General features: G+C 37.7%; 1 protein-coding gene across 6 annotated transcripts in view; it reads left to right on the top strand.

The window, feature by feature from the left end:
• The window catches only part of NPAS3 (neuronal PAS domain protein 3), a gene marked incomplete at both ends in the record, with an annotated part of 583,871 nt that overhangs the window by 72,062 nt on the left and 491,153 nt on the right, over positions 1–20,656 (top strand). The window contains one exon of one of the 6 annotated variants that reach the window (XM_084207721.1): positions 8,418–8,507. The exons of the other annotated variants lie outside the window; for them this stretch is intronic. Within the exon in view, the coding sequence (XP_084063847.1) occupies positions 8,418–8,507 (90 nt within the window). The remainder of the gene's footprint in view (positions 1–8,417; positions 8,508–20,656) is intronic. 6 annotated transcript variants of the gene reach the window in all.

Here is a 20,656-nt window from a genome sequence, read left to right as displayed (position 1 = left end):
TCCCTATGGATTATGGGGGCTTTATTCTTCTCCTTGTCCCTGTCTTCCAGCTCAAGAAACTGGTACCCAGAGAGCTGCTCTGGTACCCAGAGAGCAGCTGCTCTTACTAATAGAGACTGAGGCAAAGAAGCCATTAAGTATCTCAGCTGCCTCTCCTTCCTTGTTTATCCTTTCTGAAGAGTGTACCATTGCAGCTCTCTGGTTATGTGAGTCATCCCACCGTGTTTCCATGATGGAAAGTCTCAGAAAACTGGCGGCACTTTTCCTGCTGCACGGTTGTTTTCAGCTCCTTCTGGCTTGTGCCATGTGTATTGGTGTAGGGGCCCTTCAGCTGGTCTATTGGTCCCAATGCCTTCTTGGTGAGAAGAAGCCTTAATTCCTAGATCACCATTCTCATGTTTTTCTGTGGTCTCTAGCACATCAATAAGCCTTTTGTCTTTGCTGCCATGCACCTCACCATTCCCTGCCTTCACTGAGTTGGCAGACCAAAGGACTGTGTCAGCCCATCCCTCAAACCTCAGTGTGCTGGCTCCTGGTTTATCTCTTGTGAGCTGAGTTTTAGCTCTTTTTACTTTCAAGTCTAGCTTGAAGCTCATTCAATGAACCCTGTTGACTCCTGGGCAAAGATCCTTTTTCCCCTTGGAGGCAGGTGTACCCTTTATTTCCAGCAGGTCAGTTGTTTGGAAACCAACCCACGATCCTGAAATTCTGCTGGTACCACCAGGCTTGTAGCCAGCCATTGATTGGCTGGTTATTCTTGATATTTTTTCCCTCATCATTCCCTACAGTCATAAGGACAGAGAAGAGAGGTGTAGGATCACAGAGAAGCTAAACCTGAATTTTGTGATGAGTGGGGGCTCTTACATGCAAGTCATCCAAAGCCTTATTAATTTTCTGTTCAGGTATCCTACTGCACAGTGCAGTAAGGTCTGGGGATGTGCACAGAGGACTCTGGTTCAGGCAGCAGGTGAGGTCACACATGGACCATAGGGGCACTTATTTCTAGAACAAATGTTTATATTGATGGTATTCTCTCATACATTTCAGATGTGCCTCTGAGATATTGTCTGTTCTTTCAGCCTACACTGATGTTCCTCAAATCTTGACCTGATTGTGTATTAAGGGAACATTGTGACACTTCTGTATCATCTTTGAAATCTGATGGCGTATAAAACGCATTTAAGTTTTCTTCTGACTAATGTGCAGCCTAGGGGTAGAGATGTGTGGTGGTTCTAGTGATGGCCTGACTGCTTGAGCCCTTTCTTTTCTTCAGGGGGTGTCAGAGATATCAAAAGTGTCATACAGAAGGCCCAAGTAGATTATCCTTTTTTTTTCCTCTCAATATTGGTCAAACCACCAGAGTAATTGTCTACATTCCTCTCTGACTTACAATCATTCTGTTTTCTGTCACATGGTAGGAAGAAATCTCATACCATATCAGATGTTTTAGCTTTTAAATACTCTGTTTTTAAGAGGAAAGTACAACTGCAACTATAATTACCTTTGTCTGTAGCTTGAATAAAAAAGTGGTAGGACCTCATTTTAAACATGTCTATGCACAAAAATTGAATAGAAAAGTAAAGGAAGAGCATATAGGGATATATAGAAAGCTGAAGTTATAATATAGGGGAAAACCTGGCCAGAGATAAAACAAAAGATTACACACAGAAGCTTTCATTTGGAAAATTGAAATACATTTGAGTTTCTGCAATATCTTCTTCCATGGCTGATATCACCTAAGTTTTGGCTACGGTGGGAGGTGTTAATTTGTTTTTTTCTTGTGATAAAATTCTGGATATTTTCTGCTAACAAAATAATTTAATGTTGATTTTTAAAAATTCACAATAATAAGAAACTTTGAACTAGGTGCATGTAGCTTAATTGGCACCTGAGTATTATATTTCCCAGAGACCAACAGTTTTGGAGGCCTAGAATTGTCTGAATCTAAGCCCTCACCCTCTCCATTCCTACATTTTCAATGAAAAACCCTTGTCCTCTGGGATCAATGTTACTGTGCTGATATTTGTAGGGTAAAATAGAGGCAATACATTGTTCAGAATAGATTTATTAGTTCTGAGGGAGGAAGCTCTAATTCACACTATTTTTACTAATTAGGAGTTGAATGTAAGAGCTGTCCTACACAGAAAATCCTCCCAACACCAAGCCTGTGTTACTACTACAGGCCTGAAAAATATTGTTGGTCTGTTGAGGTGTGGAGAAGAAGCTGAAATAAGCAGTGTGTGACCCACAGGGTTAAGTGCAGCACCTTGATCTCTGCCAAGCATTATCTTGTAATTCTTAGGAGACAGGAACAAAAGGAAAAGAAAGGTATATCTTGCATGATTTCTGTTTTATTTTCAAATATTTTATGGGAATAACTAAATCAGTGTTTGGAAATTAAACTCTAGCAGCAGATCTTGACTGTACCAGATACACAGCAAAAATGAGCCCAGGGAAAAAATTAACTGCAGCCTACCAAGTCTCCCCAAAAATGAGCTCAAGAACCCAGAAGGACTTTCAAATTGCCACCTTGAGGAAGAGCTGTCAGCTACCTCCTAACTGTGAAGTTTGCAGTTAGAACACTTGGGTTTCTTTCCTATTGCCCATGTTGCACTCAATGAGTTCTCATCCATGCCAAGACAACAGGGAGGCTCTGGCCCAGCTTTGGCTTTGATCAGGAGCATATGGATAATGCTGATGGTCGTTTGCTCCATAGCTGTTCTTCTGGCCCACCTGAATTTGAAGTGAGGAAAAATGCTGTTCTTTGTATCTCTCACAAGAGAAAAAAAATTAAGGTAGATGAATAACCACCCCAAATCATCTCCATGGTCTTTTAAGAGGAAGAAGAAAGTAGCCCCTCAAGCTCTCCTCTGATTTGCCTTGCTAGAGTCTGCTGACAGCAGTACATTAGGTTGACTTTCGGTGAACTCTTTCATGAAATCACTTTGTTAAATTGCTTAATGAAGTAACAAGTTCTGCTTGAATATTTGAAATCCAGGGACCAAACAGTACAAAAAACTTAATTAATTCTGGGACAGTCTTGTGTCACCATCCATTCCAAATAGATATATGAGCTATGATCTCCATCTTCTGTAGGGAACTATGACTTTTTAAAAAAGAACATATTAATACATGGCAAGTTTAGATGCTGAAACATTAGATGCATATATAAACAGTTAATGTTAAAGAAAATCACCTTGGAATTGGTGTAAAATATTGTTGCACCTTGAGATTATATCTTTTATGAAGAAAGAAATCATATCTCTACAGAAAACATTATTAGAATTCTGCCTTCTGGCAGGATATATATAAGGTAGTAATTTTAAGGCTTCACATCTATATTTAGAAAGACCTTTAATTTTAGGAACTGTCTGTATTCTATGCAAGGCAGGCTAGTCCAGATACTATCTGGTATTTTTTGACTCCCACAAAAAGGACCATTCTTAAAAAAACCCTTCTTGGACCAATTCATGTAGGACATACTGGAGTATGTAATTTACAGAGTCTATATGTCAGGCTTAACTCTGAATTTTCTTGCTTTCCAAGGTTATTAGCTATTTGCATTGTTTTGCTTAAGATTTTTTTTTTTAATGTAGTTTAATACCTTACTTATCAGAGAAAAGCAGGGTCCAGTTAGTTAAGGCTTCAGTTGTACGTGGAACGCAACTTCCTAAGCTTGTCATGCATCAAACTGTTATGGCTGGCAATTGTTTAAAAAAATTCATTTTGTTATGAACTAGCCTGTTTTCAACTGGGCTGTTCAGAGATGGATTGCTTTCTGGAGTTTTTGACAGGTGTAATTGTTAAGGCGTCATCTGTTCTTGTTTGCACAAAATACATTTTAGCCAACTGTAGGACTTGCCCGCTAATCTTTCTCACATCATTCCATTCTTTGCTTGCCACTAGACAAATCCCCTGTTATTTGACCAGATGGTGGAAAATCCATTCTCATGATAAGTTGCTTCTAGTTTGCATTTAGATTACCTGCAAAAATGGAACAATTTACTACTCTGCCTCTAACCATCTCTTTCCTCCTTTTTTCCCTTAGTTTGACTTCTTGTAACTAATTATTTAAATTCTGCCCTGTGAGTTAAAATTAGTCATAGCTTACACATTTCACATGTATGTAAATGCACTTAAGTTCCACCTCAAGTTTTATGATGAATCCATCTAGAGTTTAGTGACACATAAAGAAACGAAGATGAGCTGTCTAATGTGCAAACACAGTAGTTTGTAATCCTTTCGCATCTGAGGTGATACTTTTATACTTTTTAGGGAAAGTGTGCAATGTCTAAAAACCAAGGTCAGGTGTGAGAGTGCACCCAGCATCATCATCTCACAGCACACCCCCTAAGGAATAGTGAATACAAATATTAAGTGAAATATCATGTTTCATGCAGTGGTTGTAGGCATTTTGTCTGGTATGTTTCTGGCGTCTTTGGAAGATAACCTACAGCACAGAGGTAGATAGTCATAACCTAAAACTCATTTTTTGCCTTTATTATTATGAAATGGTGACTTGAAATGGTAACTTTTACTCTGTCTAAAAGCTTACATGAGAATAGGAGTTTGTCTCTCAAATCAGTCAAAATTCAACTAAAACTGGGGTGAGCTAACCACTGCAAGTTGATCAGACTCAAATAGTCTTCAGTGCTTTAATTTTTAACAGAGAAGCATACCAAAAATCAATTTCAAAGCATAAAATAGAACAAGAATATACAGTAGCTAGAGTAAATAGCCAATATACAGTTTTATCTTCAGCTAAATCAATTTTGTAAGTGGAACCTGAGATATACTCTATCTGCTGACATAATGTGGTAAAAAAGTTAACAAAATTAATTTGGTGAAGATTGCCTAAATTTTTTCTTTTTAGAGAGGAAAAAATACCCCATGACCAAGACTGATTGTCTTAGTAAACTTTTTTTTTGGATCCTAGCAAGTAATTCTTGCAATTCGATTTTGTGGTTTTTTTGTGGGTTTGTTTTTTTTTTTTCTATTAGTTTGTTTTAGTAACGAATGCTGAATAAGCTGTTCTGTAAGGAAGTTTTAATTTCTGACCCATAGCCTCATAGTTACCAGATGATCATTAATTTTAAATGTAAATCTATTAAATAACAGCTAAAATACTTGGGGCAGAGGGCAAATTCATGTGATGGTGTTTGACTAATTTTAAATATGTAAAATAAAACAATAGTTTTTATTCAGCAAAAAGGTCCATTTATGGAAATAGGCTTACTATGCTAAAATAAACCTTAACAATAAGAGAAACATTACACAAGAAAAAACATTTTTTTTCTCCCCAAAGCATTGGTGTAGGCTGCAGTCAGAAATCAGATGTGCACTTTGAAATACATTCCAAAGTGTCTCAGGACTGTTTGATTTTTCAGGTTAAGGACAATAAACCCCATTCTGTGCTAACTTCGATGCTATGCAATCTTGATGAAGTCAGTGGGCTTTTAAGAGATTTACATTGATGTCTTACTTAGCTTGGTGTTTGAGAATATGATTTTTTATTTTTCTATTATTATTATTACTGTTTCAGCAGAGAGGGAATAGTTTAATGAGTTAAATAACTCGTTAAAGAAAATTTTTAGAGAGCATTAGGCAATTGGTTGGGTCCATAAAAGTTCCTAGGATCTCGGCTTCACAAGTGGAATCTAGCTCTATGCAGTGCAAAGGAAGGTTTGGACCACGACTCACAGTAGCTGCTATGATGTTTATAAAGCCTTATATATTGCTTAACTTAAAAAAGAAAATGCAACCCCCACTCCCTCCACCACCTTTATGCTTCCCGCTCTCCAAAAAAGTTCCAACCTAATTCTGACTAGATGTAAAGCAGGGTTGTGGTTCACAGTCCAAATCTCTGATCTGGCCTTGGATAACAGAATGGCTGAGAATGGAGAGGATCTCTTACCCAACCCCTCTGGGTTGCAGGAACAGTTATCTGGACCTGGTTGACTAGGATCATGCCCAGGTGGGTGTTGACTCTCTCACTGGGGGAGGCTCTACAACCTCTTTGTTCCAGTTCTCCATCACCCTTACAGTAAAAAAAATCTTCTCTGATGTTCAAATGGAACCTCCTATGTTTCAGTTTCTCTGTCATCTGAAAAAAGAGCAAAAAAACAAACCAAACAAACAAAAACTGGCTGACAAGTATTTTACACTAGCTTGGTGCAGTGAATACTTATTTAGGACCTGTTTAATCACAAGGGTGTTCAAATCCACATCTTCCACTTCCCAGAAGAATACTATAGCCACTTCAAAATAAAGGTTTTCTGGAGTGAGCTGTGTTCTGCTGCACTCGTATAACTATTCAAGTAATAGCAATAACCAGTATTACTATTCCAGACTCATTTGGCCAAAGAAGTGGTTGGAAGAAAGAGCATAATTCTGAAGGCCTGTGATAAGAGCACTCATCTGGGAAGGATTCTGATAGTTTTTGCAAGGATTGCTTATGCATTTTTGAATGACTCATAATGCAACATGCTCTCACTGTCTCACTTTGTTTCATCCAATGAATCCTGAATTTTTTTGTTCTTTAATAGGGCTGTTATTTTAGCAGGAGAAGTTAAAAGACCCTCATTTTAGGAGTCTCTGGTAATATTTGAAGGAGTGGAAGATGTATGTTTGAGGCTCCACTGGCTGAGAGGCACTGAGACTTGTTCTCCTGTGTCTTTACTGAAGCCATATAAAAACAGGCATCTCTTCTAGTCTTGTATCACAAAACAAAAAAAACCCAAAACAAGAAATGACCCAGGGAGTTAAATTTGGGGATTTTTTCAGTCAGTGTGATGGTGCACTGAAGAATTTGAAGCTTGAATTTTCTTTGATGTAGGCATTTCTGTATGACCCAAAGTGAAGCGTTTGTCTCTCAGGCGCACACAACACGGAGGAAACTTTGCTAGATCCTTTGTACTAGCTGATGTGGTTCCCTGCAGATAGCCCTTGTGTTTCGAATCTCATTTTAAGATTCTTATATTTCCTCATACGGTGCATATGGTACTTAAATGTCTAACTTACAAGCCCCAGATATCACAATAAATAAATCAATCTCCCTGGAAGTGTCTTAATTAGTGAACGCAGGAATATGGAAGAATTCAGAGGTGTTTAGTCCTGCCTTCATCACAGAGTTGTCTGCTTTCTTCTGCCTATGGGGTCCCATGGGGTGAAAACAGTGCTGAGGCCAGTTCAGACCCGGTTTCTGCCTTAAATGAACAAGGAACCAGGGCTGTGCAGACATGAAATTGTTTGCACTTGACACAATGTAGGTGCAGTCTTATTGAGGAAGGTCCTCAGTTTCCACAATAGATAACTTTCCATTTCCTCGCAGAGCTTGTAGCTGGAGAATGATACTAATTTTTTTCTCAAACCTGCAGTCTCAAATTACTGTTAAAACAATTTTAAAAACCAAGACTAGCTCAGAGCTATGTAGATGTTAATACCATAAAAATAATGATAACATAAAATAATTCTCTACTCGCTAGAATATTTATTTTTAAAAATCACAGCCTAAAATTCTACGTTTGAAAAACCTGTAAAATTTCTCAAATAATTTATCCTTACTCCAGTGAAATACCATTAAATTACAAGGGGAAAAAGGTATTAATTTGTAGAAGATACAAAAGCATCTAAAATGTGTTTTTATTCCAGAGAAGAGGGAGGGAAAAAAAAGAAAATTGGTGGGTACTGTTTTGTGTGCAATTCCCAAGTATATTTTAAAAACAACATTGAATTTTTATAGCCAAATTATATTTTCTGCTAACGGGGAGCTGGGGAGGGATGAATAAGAGAATGATTGACAAATCTTTTAGGGCCTGATTTTACAAGATGCTGCGCACCTCCTGATTGCTGCCAATCACTTTCATTTTCTTTCAGTCGATCCGAGAACATATGGCATTATTCAGATGGTGCTGAGCACCTTCAATCACAGTCCTCATAATACCACAACATCCTCATTCTGTGCAAATGTGAGAATTGCTGTTGACATTTTAAATTGGAGGGTTATTTGGTCTTTGTCTGGACAAACTCCCAGCTGATATAAATGAATGTTCTGCCTGAAGGAGGATTGTAACAGTAAACAATAAATAATCAATTGTAAAAGCACTACTGTATATATACCAACTATGTGGAATATCAACTTGATTTATAAAATTCCATACCTCTTCAACTTTTATTTGATGGGGAAAAAAGCACCATTCTTGTGGAGAATTGAAGTTTAGTTTACTCTCAGTGCAAATTTTGAAAAGTGGAAACTGTGGGTGTTATGTGCACAAGGCAGTTGATTTAAAGAGATCAGAAAGGCATTTGATTTAAAAATAAAATTAAAAAAATCAATTTCAACATACTGATTTGTCCTGCATTACAGTTACCTGTAGAGATCCTCTAGTCATGTCTATCTGTTTTTGATGCCTCTACAGAATAACTGTCCAGCATCCTCTGCCCAACCAATCAGAATGTAGGAAAATCTACCGATATGACGGAATCTACTGTGAATCTACCTACCAGAAGTATGTTGAAATCTGTGTGAGTCTTGCCTCTAGCTCGTGCATTTAGTGCTCGTGCTCTCCTGCTATTCCGAAATTACACGTGTGTTGAAACCGTACACTTGTGTGCAAAACCTCTACAGCAGGGACAGAAGTATGTTGTTTAATTCTTTGGAATTGTGCTCTAAAAGCTAAAAAAGCAAATAAAAAACCCTAAGACTTTTCTAAATCTCTTAGGTATGCTTCTGTACAGTGCAATAAACAAGAGTGTACACGCTAGAAAATCTAGGCAAAAATGTATTGCACAGGTGCTTCACATCTTAGGGATTTGAAAGGTGTGTTATGTATAAATTAGCTGTCACTTTTTTTCAGTCATGTAATGGAATGATGAGTTGTAATTTGCATAATCCTTTAAGAAGTCAAATTATACTGTCATGTAGCAGACTTAACATGCTAGCTAGGATTTCATAGCTTTGCAGCTAATTAGTATGTACCTTACAGGACAGTTAAATTGAAGTTGAGTCCTCTTTCTTTGCAGTCATTTGCCTTTGTCCGTTGCCCTAACAGAGCCTGCTTTTGTGCGTAACTCAAGATCATTACTGGTGCTTCTGACAAAAATGCTATTGCTCTGGGCAGGCAAATGCAAAGGGCTTGACTTCTGTTAGTTCTGCAAGCAGTGAAGTTTCTATTTTACTGCAACAAAGATTTAATTATCTATTCCAACATAGAATGGAAGAGTATATATTTGACAGGTGTCTTGCAGATGATTTTGTATTAATATATTGCAAATGCATTATGAATTCTCTGTTATCTTGCTGGATTTTGAAACTGCATTCTGTCACTTAGCGTTTACTTTTCATGCTCCAACTATATTCCTGTTTTGTATACCAGTGTTACCATTATCATCCTCTGTATAGCATTTCATTTTCTGATAACCCCTTGTTCTAAAAATTAGTTGTACTTTGCGTTAAAAAGAAATGTATCTTTGGCAAGGGCAATCATACTCATTATGGTTTTTTAGATCATATTCTCTCATTCCCTCTTTTGATTCTATAACCTGCTGCTTGTTTCCTGAATCTTTTCTCTTAGTAATAGGTACAACCACATCAGTAAAAGCTGTTACTTCGATGTAAATGAAGACTATCATTTTGGTTTACAGAAGTGAGAGGAAAAGAGAAATCTAGATTTATCAAAGTAATTACAGCATCAGTGTAACTTGGTGAGCCAAAATGAAAATCTGACCTCTTGCTTGGCTTTCTTTTTTGTGAATGGCTACTTTTGGTGTGAGATATGACTTATTCCTGATATACATAGACATAAATACTCTCTGAACTTTTTGAATTTTTTGTGGCTTTTCCCTTTTATTTCTAAATAATGACAGTGCCCATGGTAACTGAAGCAGTCTGCATCGATTATGATTTTAAATGTCACCACAGAACTTAATTTCAGTATTTTTGCTTCTCTTGTAAGTTCAGTAAGCATAAAAATATATTCATTTATTTAAACGTATGAAACAGATTTGTTGTGCAATATTTATATCAGTTTTTAGAACAACTTCAAGATTTTGAAACTTTGTAGAAATAAGAAAACTTGGCACAGTTTGTCACGAGTGTTAAATACGGTGATGGCTTCACTCTGAATGCTGCAATACAGTTGATTATCTTGATTTTGATTTTTTTTTAATTAGATATAATTTATAGTCAGTATACTTAAAACCAGCTAGCTGCGCTGCCCACAAAATGAAATGATTGATGCTCCTATGCAATTGCAAATAAAAATTTGCAAAATCCAAAAATCAGACCAGCTGTGAAACAATGTTGATTTTGATATGTTTTGTCATTCCTGAAATGTGAATTCTGAAGTATTGTAGTCCAGTTCACCTTGCTTATAAAAAACATGGATTATTTTGGGAAGCTAACAGCTGGATCTTTCTGGAGAAGATATAGAGTCCTTTTTGATTACTGAAATTCTCTCTTGGTTCTTCTTCCATGCTGCTTAAAGTCTCTCAGGCATTCTTTCTCTCTTCTTCCCGATGGATGTTTTTGGTAATTTATTACCATAGTAATTTATTTCCAAAGATATTACAAAAAGTTTCTGAAAACTGCTCACTAATCAAGACAAAAAAAAAAAAAAGAAATCAAGCTATTTTTGTAACACTTTGGAAGCCTTTTAGTGTTTCAAGACATATGAACATTTGGTACTAGATGCTCACGTGCATCTCAGATCCTCTGTCTCTCCCCTGATTAGGTTGAGAAAGGAAGAATGGGTATAAAAATGCCACTAGCTGTTAACAGAAATGGCTGTGTGGCTCCTTTCTCAGGCAGGATAATTTTGGGACTGGACACAAAGCAGCAAACTGCTTTATTCTGAAAGTGAAGGGAATTTTAAGGGCTGGCCAGACAGGCCAGAACAGTAGAGAGAATCATGAATTTTGGAGCTTGACTTTTTTCCCCTGTAGTAATTTTAAAATGAAAAGAAGTGTTATGCAGAGAACCTACTTTGGACTTATGCTTAAGCATGTACCTGCTAAAAGTATTTTGTGTAAAGCTACTTAGCTGTTGAAATTAAGATATTCTGATCCTTTCTTCAAAAATTTCAAAGGATTATACCATGACCTTCTATGCCAAAAATACTTTTCAGAAAACATTTGGGGAAGTAACATTTATAAACAAATTTTAGTGCTAATAAATACTGAAAAGTTCTTAAAAAGTTCTTGAAAGCATGGATTAGTAAATACATTGTAGTGCTATTAAAAAAAATTGCAGATAGGTTTTTTCCTCGAGGAGCTGAACCAATTGTTATGCTAGCTAATATATATAAAATGGGTAAAAATGGTAAGTATTCTTATACAGATTTTTCTAGACTCTTTATGATATTCTTGCAACTGAGTGTCACAGCTGCTGCTGGGTCCCTCACTTGGAATAGAGTGGAACATAAAATTTCAAAAGGTGGTGGCAAAAGACAACAGATTCCTCCCCTCCTATATTGTCCCCCACCTTGGTTGCCATGGGCCCATGGGTTTTTTTGGTCATTAAACATGTAAATATGCTCTTTAAAAAGATCTAAAGTAAGCTTCAAAATCATTACAAATAATTTCTATGTTCACAAGTGGTAGGGACTTGTCTCAAGCTAGGGAGGTAAAATCAGAGGCCTATCAGTTACTGGCCTGGAATACAGCTATCCATCAACTCCTGAATATTTCTCTTTTTCTTTTCCAGTCACCCCAGCTGTAGCAAGCTATGTCTAGGCTCTTCTTTTGTGATGTCAAACAAAACTGACAACAAAAAAAGATATTTCTTGTTAAGTTCTAACTACTTTGCTCTAACCAAACTGCCAAGGCTTTTCCCTCTGCCCAGATTGAAAAATCTTTCTTCTGCTTGCTCAGACAACCCTGGTTTGCACTGTTTCTCACCTTTATGGAGTGTCAAACAGTGAACAAAGCAGAGCTGCTTGCCCATGCTCTCTTTTTATTTGTTGCTAAATTACAAAGAATACTGGCATGTCAGAAATGAGCTGTTTTGCTTGTCTGCAGGGCACCTGTTGAGTACAAGCAGAGGATATCTCAGGACTTTTTTGTTCTCAGCCTGGAAGCCACCTCAAAAATGACCCTTCAGGGTATCACCTGGGTGGCTGTTGTGTGTTATCTCCCAAGCAAGGGTGGAAGAATCATCTCTACCTTACTTTGCCCTGTTCATGTTAAGGAGACTTAAAGGTCATGTCTTTTTTCAGGAATATAGAGAACAGGGAAGAGTTCTGCAGTAAGCTGTTTCCTCTGAAATCAAGAGCATGGAATAAATATGTGAGGAAAACACCTAGTTCATTTAAATCCCACAAATACAGCTATGGTCTTATTAGCTCTTTTCATGTCTCAGCAAGTTAGGGAAATGAACATAGAAAGAAGGCTCAGTGATTTCTGTTTAGGGGTACAACCTGTCCTGGAATGTGTAGCTTGATTGTATACAAATGTTCATCCTGAGCCTGTAAATGCTCAAAACATCCAAACTTAATAGAACAAAGTAAGCTCCTGTCAGACTCCATGTTGAATCAAATGCATAAATATTTCTACAAATGAGAAAAGGAACTGCAAGCCTAAGCTATTCCATTCAGTCTCCAAAGGCATTTATATATTTATCAGACTGATATAACAAAATCAGGATTGGTTTGCATACATGAGAAATCTAATGGCCACACTAGTCAACACAAATGAGAATATAAACCTTTTAACAGGCTCTCCTGGGGTTTCTAGTGAGGGAATTCAACCAGCTGTGGAGCATGGGAGGATGGCTACTTGAAGTGGTCTGAAGTGCCCATCATCAGTGTCCACCTTAAGGCAGATACAGCTGTAAAAACCCTGCAGAAGAGGAGCTAGCGGTTCCAAATGGAGAGTTGTGTCTTTGTCCAAGTGGGTTAGAACCCCCAGCTGGCCCCTTGCAGCTGGGCCTGCTGGTTCAGGTCAGTATAGTCATTTAAACAACACAGAAATGCTGATGATGCCTGAGCAGTTGCTATTTTTCTCCATCTTGTTTCTTAGCTGGGTGCTGCACATAAATTTTTGTTCGTATATACCGACTCATCTGATGCTGTATAGCTAAAGAAAATATACAGTAGTCTTAAACAATTATTTTAGCTCCAGGAAAGACATATAATGTGTAAGACAACAGGACTGTTGTTCAGGCTAATGCTGTAGGGTGCAGGAGTATTTTTTTCCAGCAATGGCTTCAGGATCCCATGTTTAGGGGTTAACTTGAGAGAACACCTGAAGAAGCTGCTATTTAGTTTGCTCTGCTCTAGTGAAACAGGAAGGAGAGGCCTCATCTTCTTCCACAGTAGATTTCACTTTGCAGCAATGTTCCATCGTTTCACAGCTTGATTTTGCTTCTCACAATGTGAATTTAAGAGGTGTATTTGAAGAAGATTCTAGATATCTCCTCCTCATAAATTTGACCTCTTAGAAAATATTGAAAGCTTACAGCCCAGTTCATTCTCTATCAGCAAAAGGCAGAGAAGCCACTGCTATACTCATGTGATAGGCTTTTAACATAAGTTAGCTGATCCTTACAGCCTCAGTGTGGGGCTGCCTGGAAAAACTTTATTCCTGTTACCACTGCCTATGTTTGCTCTTGCTTTTGTGTAGCATTGAGCATATTTGTGGGCTCTCTGCTCTGAGGGTTCTGGATGTCTCTTGTGGGAAGAAGGTGTCATTAACCAAATTTAAAACACACTCAAAAGTAAGCCAACATCTCTTACACATAAGACATGAGTGGGTTTCTCTGGATAGGAGATGAGATTAGCTGTGGTACTTTAAAATGATTAATGATCACTGGCTAGTATTAAGTTGAACCTCTAATCCTTGGCTGATTGGAGCATTTGGGAGAACAGCACTCAAAAAATTACCATTTTTTAGTAACAGAAATTTTGTCATTTTTTGATTATGATGCAGTTAGATGTTGCACTGGCTTTAAAGTTTTACTTTGAGATGATTGGGAAGTAGCCTCAGTAGAGAGAGTAGGTGTGATGCATACATGTTACCTGAAAATTTTCTTCCACTGAAAAGAATAGGATCATATTTAGGTTTACAAAATGCTGCTCAGTCTATAGCTCAGTACAAAATTTGAAGATTCACTTAAGCTTTGCAGTATCAAATTGTAATATATATTCTGAGTCAAATTCTGAAGTGCATTTGGTATTGTTCAATTAATGAATTGGGCAATTACCTTCATTAAACTGTCTGGGTCTTCAGGTCCTGAAACCACACACTTTCAATAGATATTAGTCACAGTTTGCTAATTCCATGTTAAGACAGGTTTTTTAATATTGTACTGAAACTGCTGTTGCACTTCTTTCTCATTTCAGAAGGGGTCTTTTTCTGTTGTTTGTTTCATGGGCTTTGGAGTGCCTTTTTTTTTCAGAAGTCATATTACTGGTTTCAAATGGGAAGATCAATTCAAATTATCTGTGACTGAGCTATTCTGCATATTCAGCAAGGTTTCACTTTTCCCATGCTCTTTCAGTAACTTGCTGCTTTGCACAATACAGAAGCATTAATACCAAGTATATCCAAAATATGAATTGGGAAATGAGTGAGAAGTTCATTTGGCTTACTAACAGCTTAAATGATCATTCCATATCTTGGGAAATAATTGTCCCACAAATATAAGGAGCTAGCTATATACCTGCTGTAAACTCAAATAAGTGGCAGGAGTTGTGGTAACAAAGCTGTCCTGGGGCATTTAAAGTATGCTTTTGAATGATAGAACTCTAACTTTTTGTCTTTATCTGCCTTAAACAACAATATAAGATACTGATGTAGTCTTGCAACTTCTACTTCTTTTTAGAAGAAAAATGCTGGTTGTGAAAAATTCAGAGGAAAGAAAATCCTGCTTCTCTTTAGATGAACAATACTTACTATTTGTTAAGTATTGTTACCTTATTTTCTGACTGAATATTTCTAGTTTTATGTAGCAGAAGCATGCAAAATCCAGCATTAAGAAGCTGATAAGTTCTCCTTTAATATTCATGATACTCCTCATTTCCTCCCACCTCTCCATTTAAATATCTGTAGACAGTAAACCAGTAATCATTTATCCTCCTCTTTAACACAGGTTTCTCATTTTTAGCAAGGCAAGTCTTCCAGAATTTTGAATGCATCTTGTAGCTGATTAAGACTTTCTAGTTGGAATACTAGTATAGTCCTTTAGTTCCTGTGGGAATGCTTGGGGATCACAGATATAAACTACAACCATGTTGTTACATGCCATTTGAAACAGAGAGATTCTCGTCTCAACATTGGTAGTGATTTATATAATCCTTTCCTATTGCTACTCCATGTTTACTCCCTTGTACATCAAAGGATTTTTTTTTCACTGCTTTAGCCAGGGTATTGCACTGTAGGCTAATATTAATTTGGTTATCCACCATCATCCATATGCCTCATTCTAGCATAATATATTGTCTTTGTTTGGAATGTGTGCTCTTAGTTATGAGATAGACAGCTTTGTGCTCAGCTGTGTTAAAACACATCTTATTCAGGTGAGCCCAGGCTGCCATGCAATCTGTGGAACTGACAACTCCCCGGTATTTACCATTTTATTATCTTTTGTGTCATCTGCAAATTTTACTGGGAAGGATTTCATGTTTTCTTTCATATCACTGATTTATTCTCCTGCACAGGTACTCCTTAGGGAATAAAGGGCTCATGGAGTTCTTTCCCTGCACGGAGTACTTGGGGGAGATCTAATCCATATATCAGAGCTGCTGGTCATAATGTCTGGGAGCAGATTAGGGCTGCCGGCACTGATGAGTTGCAACCAGGCAGGGGCAGTGAGTCATGAGCACACTCTTCACTTGCAGCAGTGTGAGATGGCTGCAGCCTTCTTTCAAGTAATGTGAGGCTTGTTTCGCATAGTGATGCTGTTGAAATACAGAGACAATTCTCCTTTGAAAATTTGTGTGTTTGTAGTGATGGCTACTAGTGAATTCCTTTTTTTTTTTTTTTTTGTATTTTGAAAGCTGTTTCTGGAAACAAAGAAACAAAGCTAGATTATTTGCAAATGGTTAGCAAATTTAGTTAGTGTGTTGATCTAAAAGGAAGAGCGAATAGGTAGTTTTTGGAAACCCTGAAATCTTTCATATTAGTTTCTTTCCTTAATGAATTGTTTTAAATTTCTTTTCCAAATAGTGCGCTTATTTAGAGCTGCATGTTTTTCAAATGAATAGAAGATTAAATGATGAAATTAGCAAGCATAAGGTTCTATTGAAAAAAAAGTTCAGAGTTTACTAAAAACGAACCTTTCGTTAACATTTTGTTCCTCGTTTTGTTTCCACCTCTCAAATTGGGAACCTCAAAATTATGTTCTAAAGATTTTTTTTTTTATTTATTTGGCTACTTAGAAGCCCTTCACAGTGCTATATCTTGCCTAATTCTAAGGCTAAATTGTTATTTAGCAATCAATGCATTCTTCTACCTGGCATAGGGTTTTATGGTGCAAAAGTGACACAGCTCTCATTTCACATCCAGATAGAGACATATTGCTGAACTTTGCACTTATTTATAAATAAACTGTTATCATAAACATGCTAAAATTACATTATGATAGTGATACCTATAGTCAGTTTGAAGTATTTAACACTGATTTGCTTTTCCTTAAAGACAAAAATAGTGCTCCAGTTAAAACATGTGAATATTTAACAAAGTCTGTGTTGTGTCAAACTGGTTTACAGAAAACAAGACTTCTATTGCATTCTGTAAAATTTTACTTTTGTTGTTGTACAGGTATTTGTCACGTGTTTTTGGTCTTAAAAGTTCCCTGTTCACATTCATGTGCACATGTACATATATGCACACACATAGAACACACACTTTTGAAAAGAAAGAAAATTCAATAATTTTAAGGAAAAAGACAATGAAACATAAAGCATACTTCTACCTAAGTGCAATAGGAAGGTGAAAACTTTTGTTTTAGGTATGAAGTGATTCTCTATTATTTTTCCAAAAAGGTAACAAAAAAACCACCCCAAAAGAAATAACAAGAAAACCACTGTACCATATGAATAAAAAATTATATAATTAAGATTTGCCCTTGATTTCTGGCAAATAGGGATTAAATTTCTCGTGGATACCCAACAAAAAATTTGGTCAACAAGAAGGAAATACATAGTCTGTCACACTTCAAATTTTCTGCATATTGAGCAACAGTAGACCCACGAAAGGAGATACCTTTGCCTGTTATAGTTGCATTGAACTTTGTCTTATGGTTTCATGAGCACTGTTGGGTCTGTGCCATCTTTGAGATTACAGACTGTGTTGCAGAGTAGTTTAAGATGCTGTATCATGTACCATTTAATCAGGCTGCGCTACTTAGAGTATGTGTTGTGTACTGGGAATAATTTGCGTGTAGTCTTTCCAGCTGCATCTATATAAAAGGTGAAATTCCCCTACCTCTGCACAAAAGTCAGCTAAATGGACTGTGGGGAATGGAGCAGCAGTTGAATGAATTAATTTCATGTAGCTGTCCATAGCTAGCTGTGACACTGCAGTGTGTTTCCTCCACAGCTGACTCACAGCCAGGATCTGTACACATCTCTGTGCAGGTCTTGGGCTGCTGAATTTCAATAGGTTGATCAATTATCTCCTTGCCTAGAAGCATCCTGTACAGTTTTCCACCCTCTTGCTAAATTCCAGTGACTCATTTACCACCTGGGGCCGTAGTCCTGCAAGCCTTGGGACTGCACTGGACTTCATTAATTATGGCTGTTACCTTTGATACCTCTAACATCATTGCTGTCTTAGGAGAGGCTGCTGTCTGTGTCACGGTCCCCTTCTGCACATCCTTTCATGTAAGCCACTGTACATCCTACTTCACGTGGCTGGAAGAGAGGGGCTGTTGTGCAGCTCCCCTTTCCCCTGTAGAAAATCTGTCATTTCTGGGAGTGCTCTCCACTGGCAGTCCTCAATGAGGAACATATAGATGGTCCAAGCACAGGGAGAGAGCACAAAGATTTTCCAAGCTGTAAAAGGCTTTGTGTAACCAGTCAGACTGCAGGATGCAATGAGTTTGGCAGCCTGGTAGTCCTGGGACTGTCTGGAAGCCCCACAGGGTTGCAGACACTCTCTGCACTGGGCTGTACACTAGGCAGCCTGTCACCTGTGTAACAGTGACCAATACTGATCAGTGGATTAGTTGTAACTTGCTTTGGTATAGCATGTACCATTGCTTTGTCTAGCAGTATTCTCTTTGCATCAAGAATGCTGCTGTGCTCTACAATTTGAGCTAGATGTTATACTAAAAAGGGCATTCATATTTTGCTAACTTGGCAGGTTGAATGGGTTTTGTTATTTAGGAGGTACAGAGGGAAATACTGAACTAAGATTAAGAGCAGAACACAAGCCAAGTCTATAGTATATTTTGGTATAGCTTGATCAATTGGAGCTATCTAAGTGATGTAGTATCCCACTTGGACAAAGATCCATCAGCAGAAACCTCTACACATATACTATTTTACTTGCAAAACTGTTCTTTTAGTGATATTGCTTGTTTTGCTAAAAAAGTGATGACTTTCCTGTATGAGTCTAAAGCTGATCTTTGCGGATATAGCTGATTACATGCTTAGTGCTTTGCCACAGTGGTGCACCAAGATTGCTCTATTGGCAAAATGCTCCTAATGCCAAGCGCATCTGATTTTAGTAATTCACTATTCTTGATTTCAGAGCTCAACAAAATAAGACTCCTATTGTAGAATTTGAAGGGACATTAGTTGCTCCTTGACTCTGTAGTGAATAATCATTGGGATAAAGAGACTCAAGAGCTGTACTGCATTTAAAAATCAATCCTATTTTTCATAATATAATTAAATTTTTTGTCATTTCAGATATTCTTGTTGTAGACTTGCATTAAGAGTGAGAAACCTCATCTTCTGAGTTGCTTGACTTATTTGACGTATTTTACTTATTTCAGTTTTGGTCTCCATAGAATCCTGCTGACGGCGTGATTTGCCTGATTGTGACAGTGCTAAATCTCACATGGTCTATCTCCTTTGCCTTGAAATCAAATGATGTAAACAAAAACTTTCCAAATGTATTCTGATCTTTTTCATTCCCTCAAAATCTCCCACCCAATATTGCAGTGAAAAGCCTGGCAGTCAGAATCTAGTCTCGCAAAGCCTCGCTGTGTGCTTTGGGCAACACCTAGATCTGGTGCGTAAGGGAGCGTTTTATGACTCTCATAGCAGGAGGCCTCCTTGCTTCCTGGGGCAGCAGCTTTTAGAGCTGCTGCATTGCTGCTTGATTACTGGTGATGGTTATGTTACATGCTGGACCCAGCGTGGCTGAGACAGTTCTGATTCACATCGCTCTGGGGAGCACCAGGCGTGTACCCAGACCATGCATCAGCATCAATGGTGACTGCGGCATTGAAATTGCTGGAAAAGGCATGGAATCAGATAATCACCCATAAAGGAGTGCTACTGAATGGCAGTGAAGTTCACAGCTGGTAGATTTGTATCTTATGGGATTGTGGTACTGTGTAATAAGCAAAAGCTCTTAAGTTTACTAAACAGGTTAAGGCAACTTCATTAGATAGGGATTTTTCCATTGTTGATGTTGGCTTATTTTTACCTCACCTCCTCACTAAGTGCATTTGAAAGTTATAAAAAAAAATAATCTGCGTGATGTCAAAAGAAGAGCTAATCAACTGCTCCAGGTCTAGGTTGTATTTTGAAGGTTAAACTGAAATCTAATTGTTGACATTATCACTAATGGAATGAAATGCATTCCAGAAGGTAGAAAATCACATTAGCTTTTCTGAATTTTCTACACTCCAAATTCTTCAGTTTCTCTTGCTCAGATATTTTTACGCATTCCTGCAGCAATACCTCTTTCACAAGAATAAAACTAGTTCAAGCAGTGAACTATTCATCCTTCCCCCTAGTTTACCTCAGATATAATCTATTTTAGGTTGAAACTAAGGGATATATTGTCTGCCTTAATTTGGGGGGGGGGGGGGGGGGGGGCTCTTAGAATCTTTTAAGAATTCATAAGAAGGGGGATCAAATATCATGTTGTATAGATGTTTAGAGAACTTTTGTATGGGAATTGGTTGACTCTTCAATGCATTGGCTTTTATTAGAGTTAGTCCTGCTTTTCTCAGGAACAGTATAAGGAGGTTGTGACCTTCTCTGAGCTTCCAGGCTTCTAGAGCAGTCTGAGCTGAGTGCTTTTCAGAGGATAGTTAGCACTGACCAAACATCCTGCAAATAACTGTGTGGGGACTTGGTGGCACAGCAGCAGTATGTTCATGGTTGCAAGTAGGAATTTTGTTGTTTTGTTTTTTACTTGCTGCTGGAGAGCACCACAGTCCTGATGTGTGTGGTCTCACTCCTGAATGCTGATGAACACTCTATCCATGTGCTGTTGGTGTGTTTGCAATAAGCTGGAGTGTAGCAGAAAATGCTGTTCAATGTCAGGCTCTGCAGAGGGGAAGTAGGGCTTTATAAAAGCTCCTCTGCTCTGAGGGTTGATGCATGTTCCAAGTACAGCTGCTGTAAAGGTAAGACTTAGCTCTTTGTCTTATCAAACTTATTTGATAAGATATTGGTGATTTGGTGAAATATAGTAAAATTCATCTTGGTGTGCAGCTTCTTTTAGATTAGTATTGTTTTAACTTTTCCCATATTGA

This window comes from Fringilla coelebs (genome assembly GCF_963513975.1).
Source record: "Fringilla coelebs genome assembly, chromosome: 6".
Lineage (NCBI taxonomy): Eukaryota > Metazoa > Chordata > Aves > Passeriformes > Fringillidae > Fringilla > Fringilla coelebs.
The sequence above is the reverse complement of the archived record's forward strand: the minus strand, read 5'-3'. Positions and strand labels throughout refer to the sequence as shown.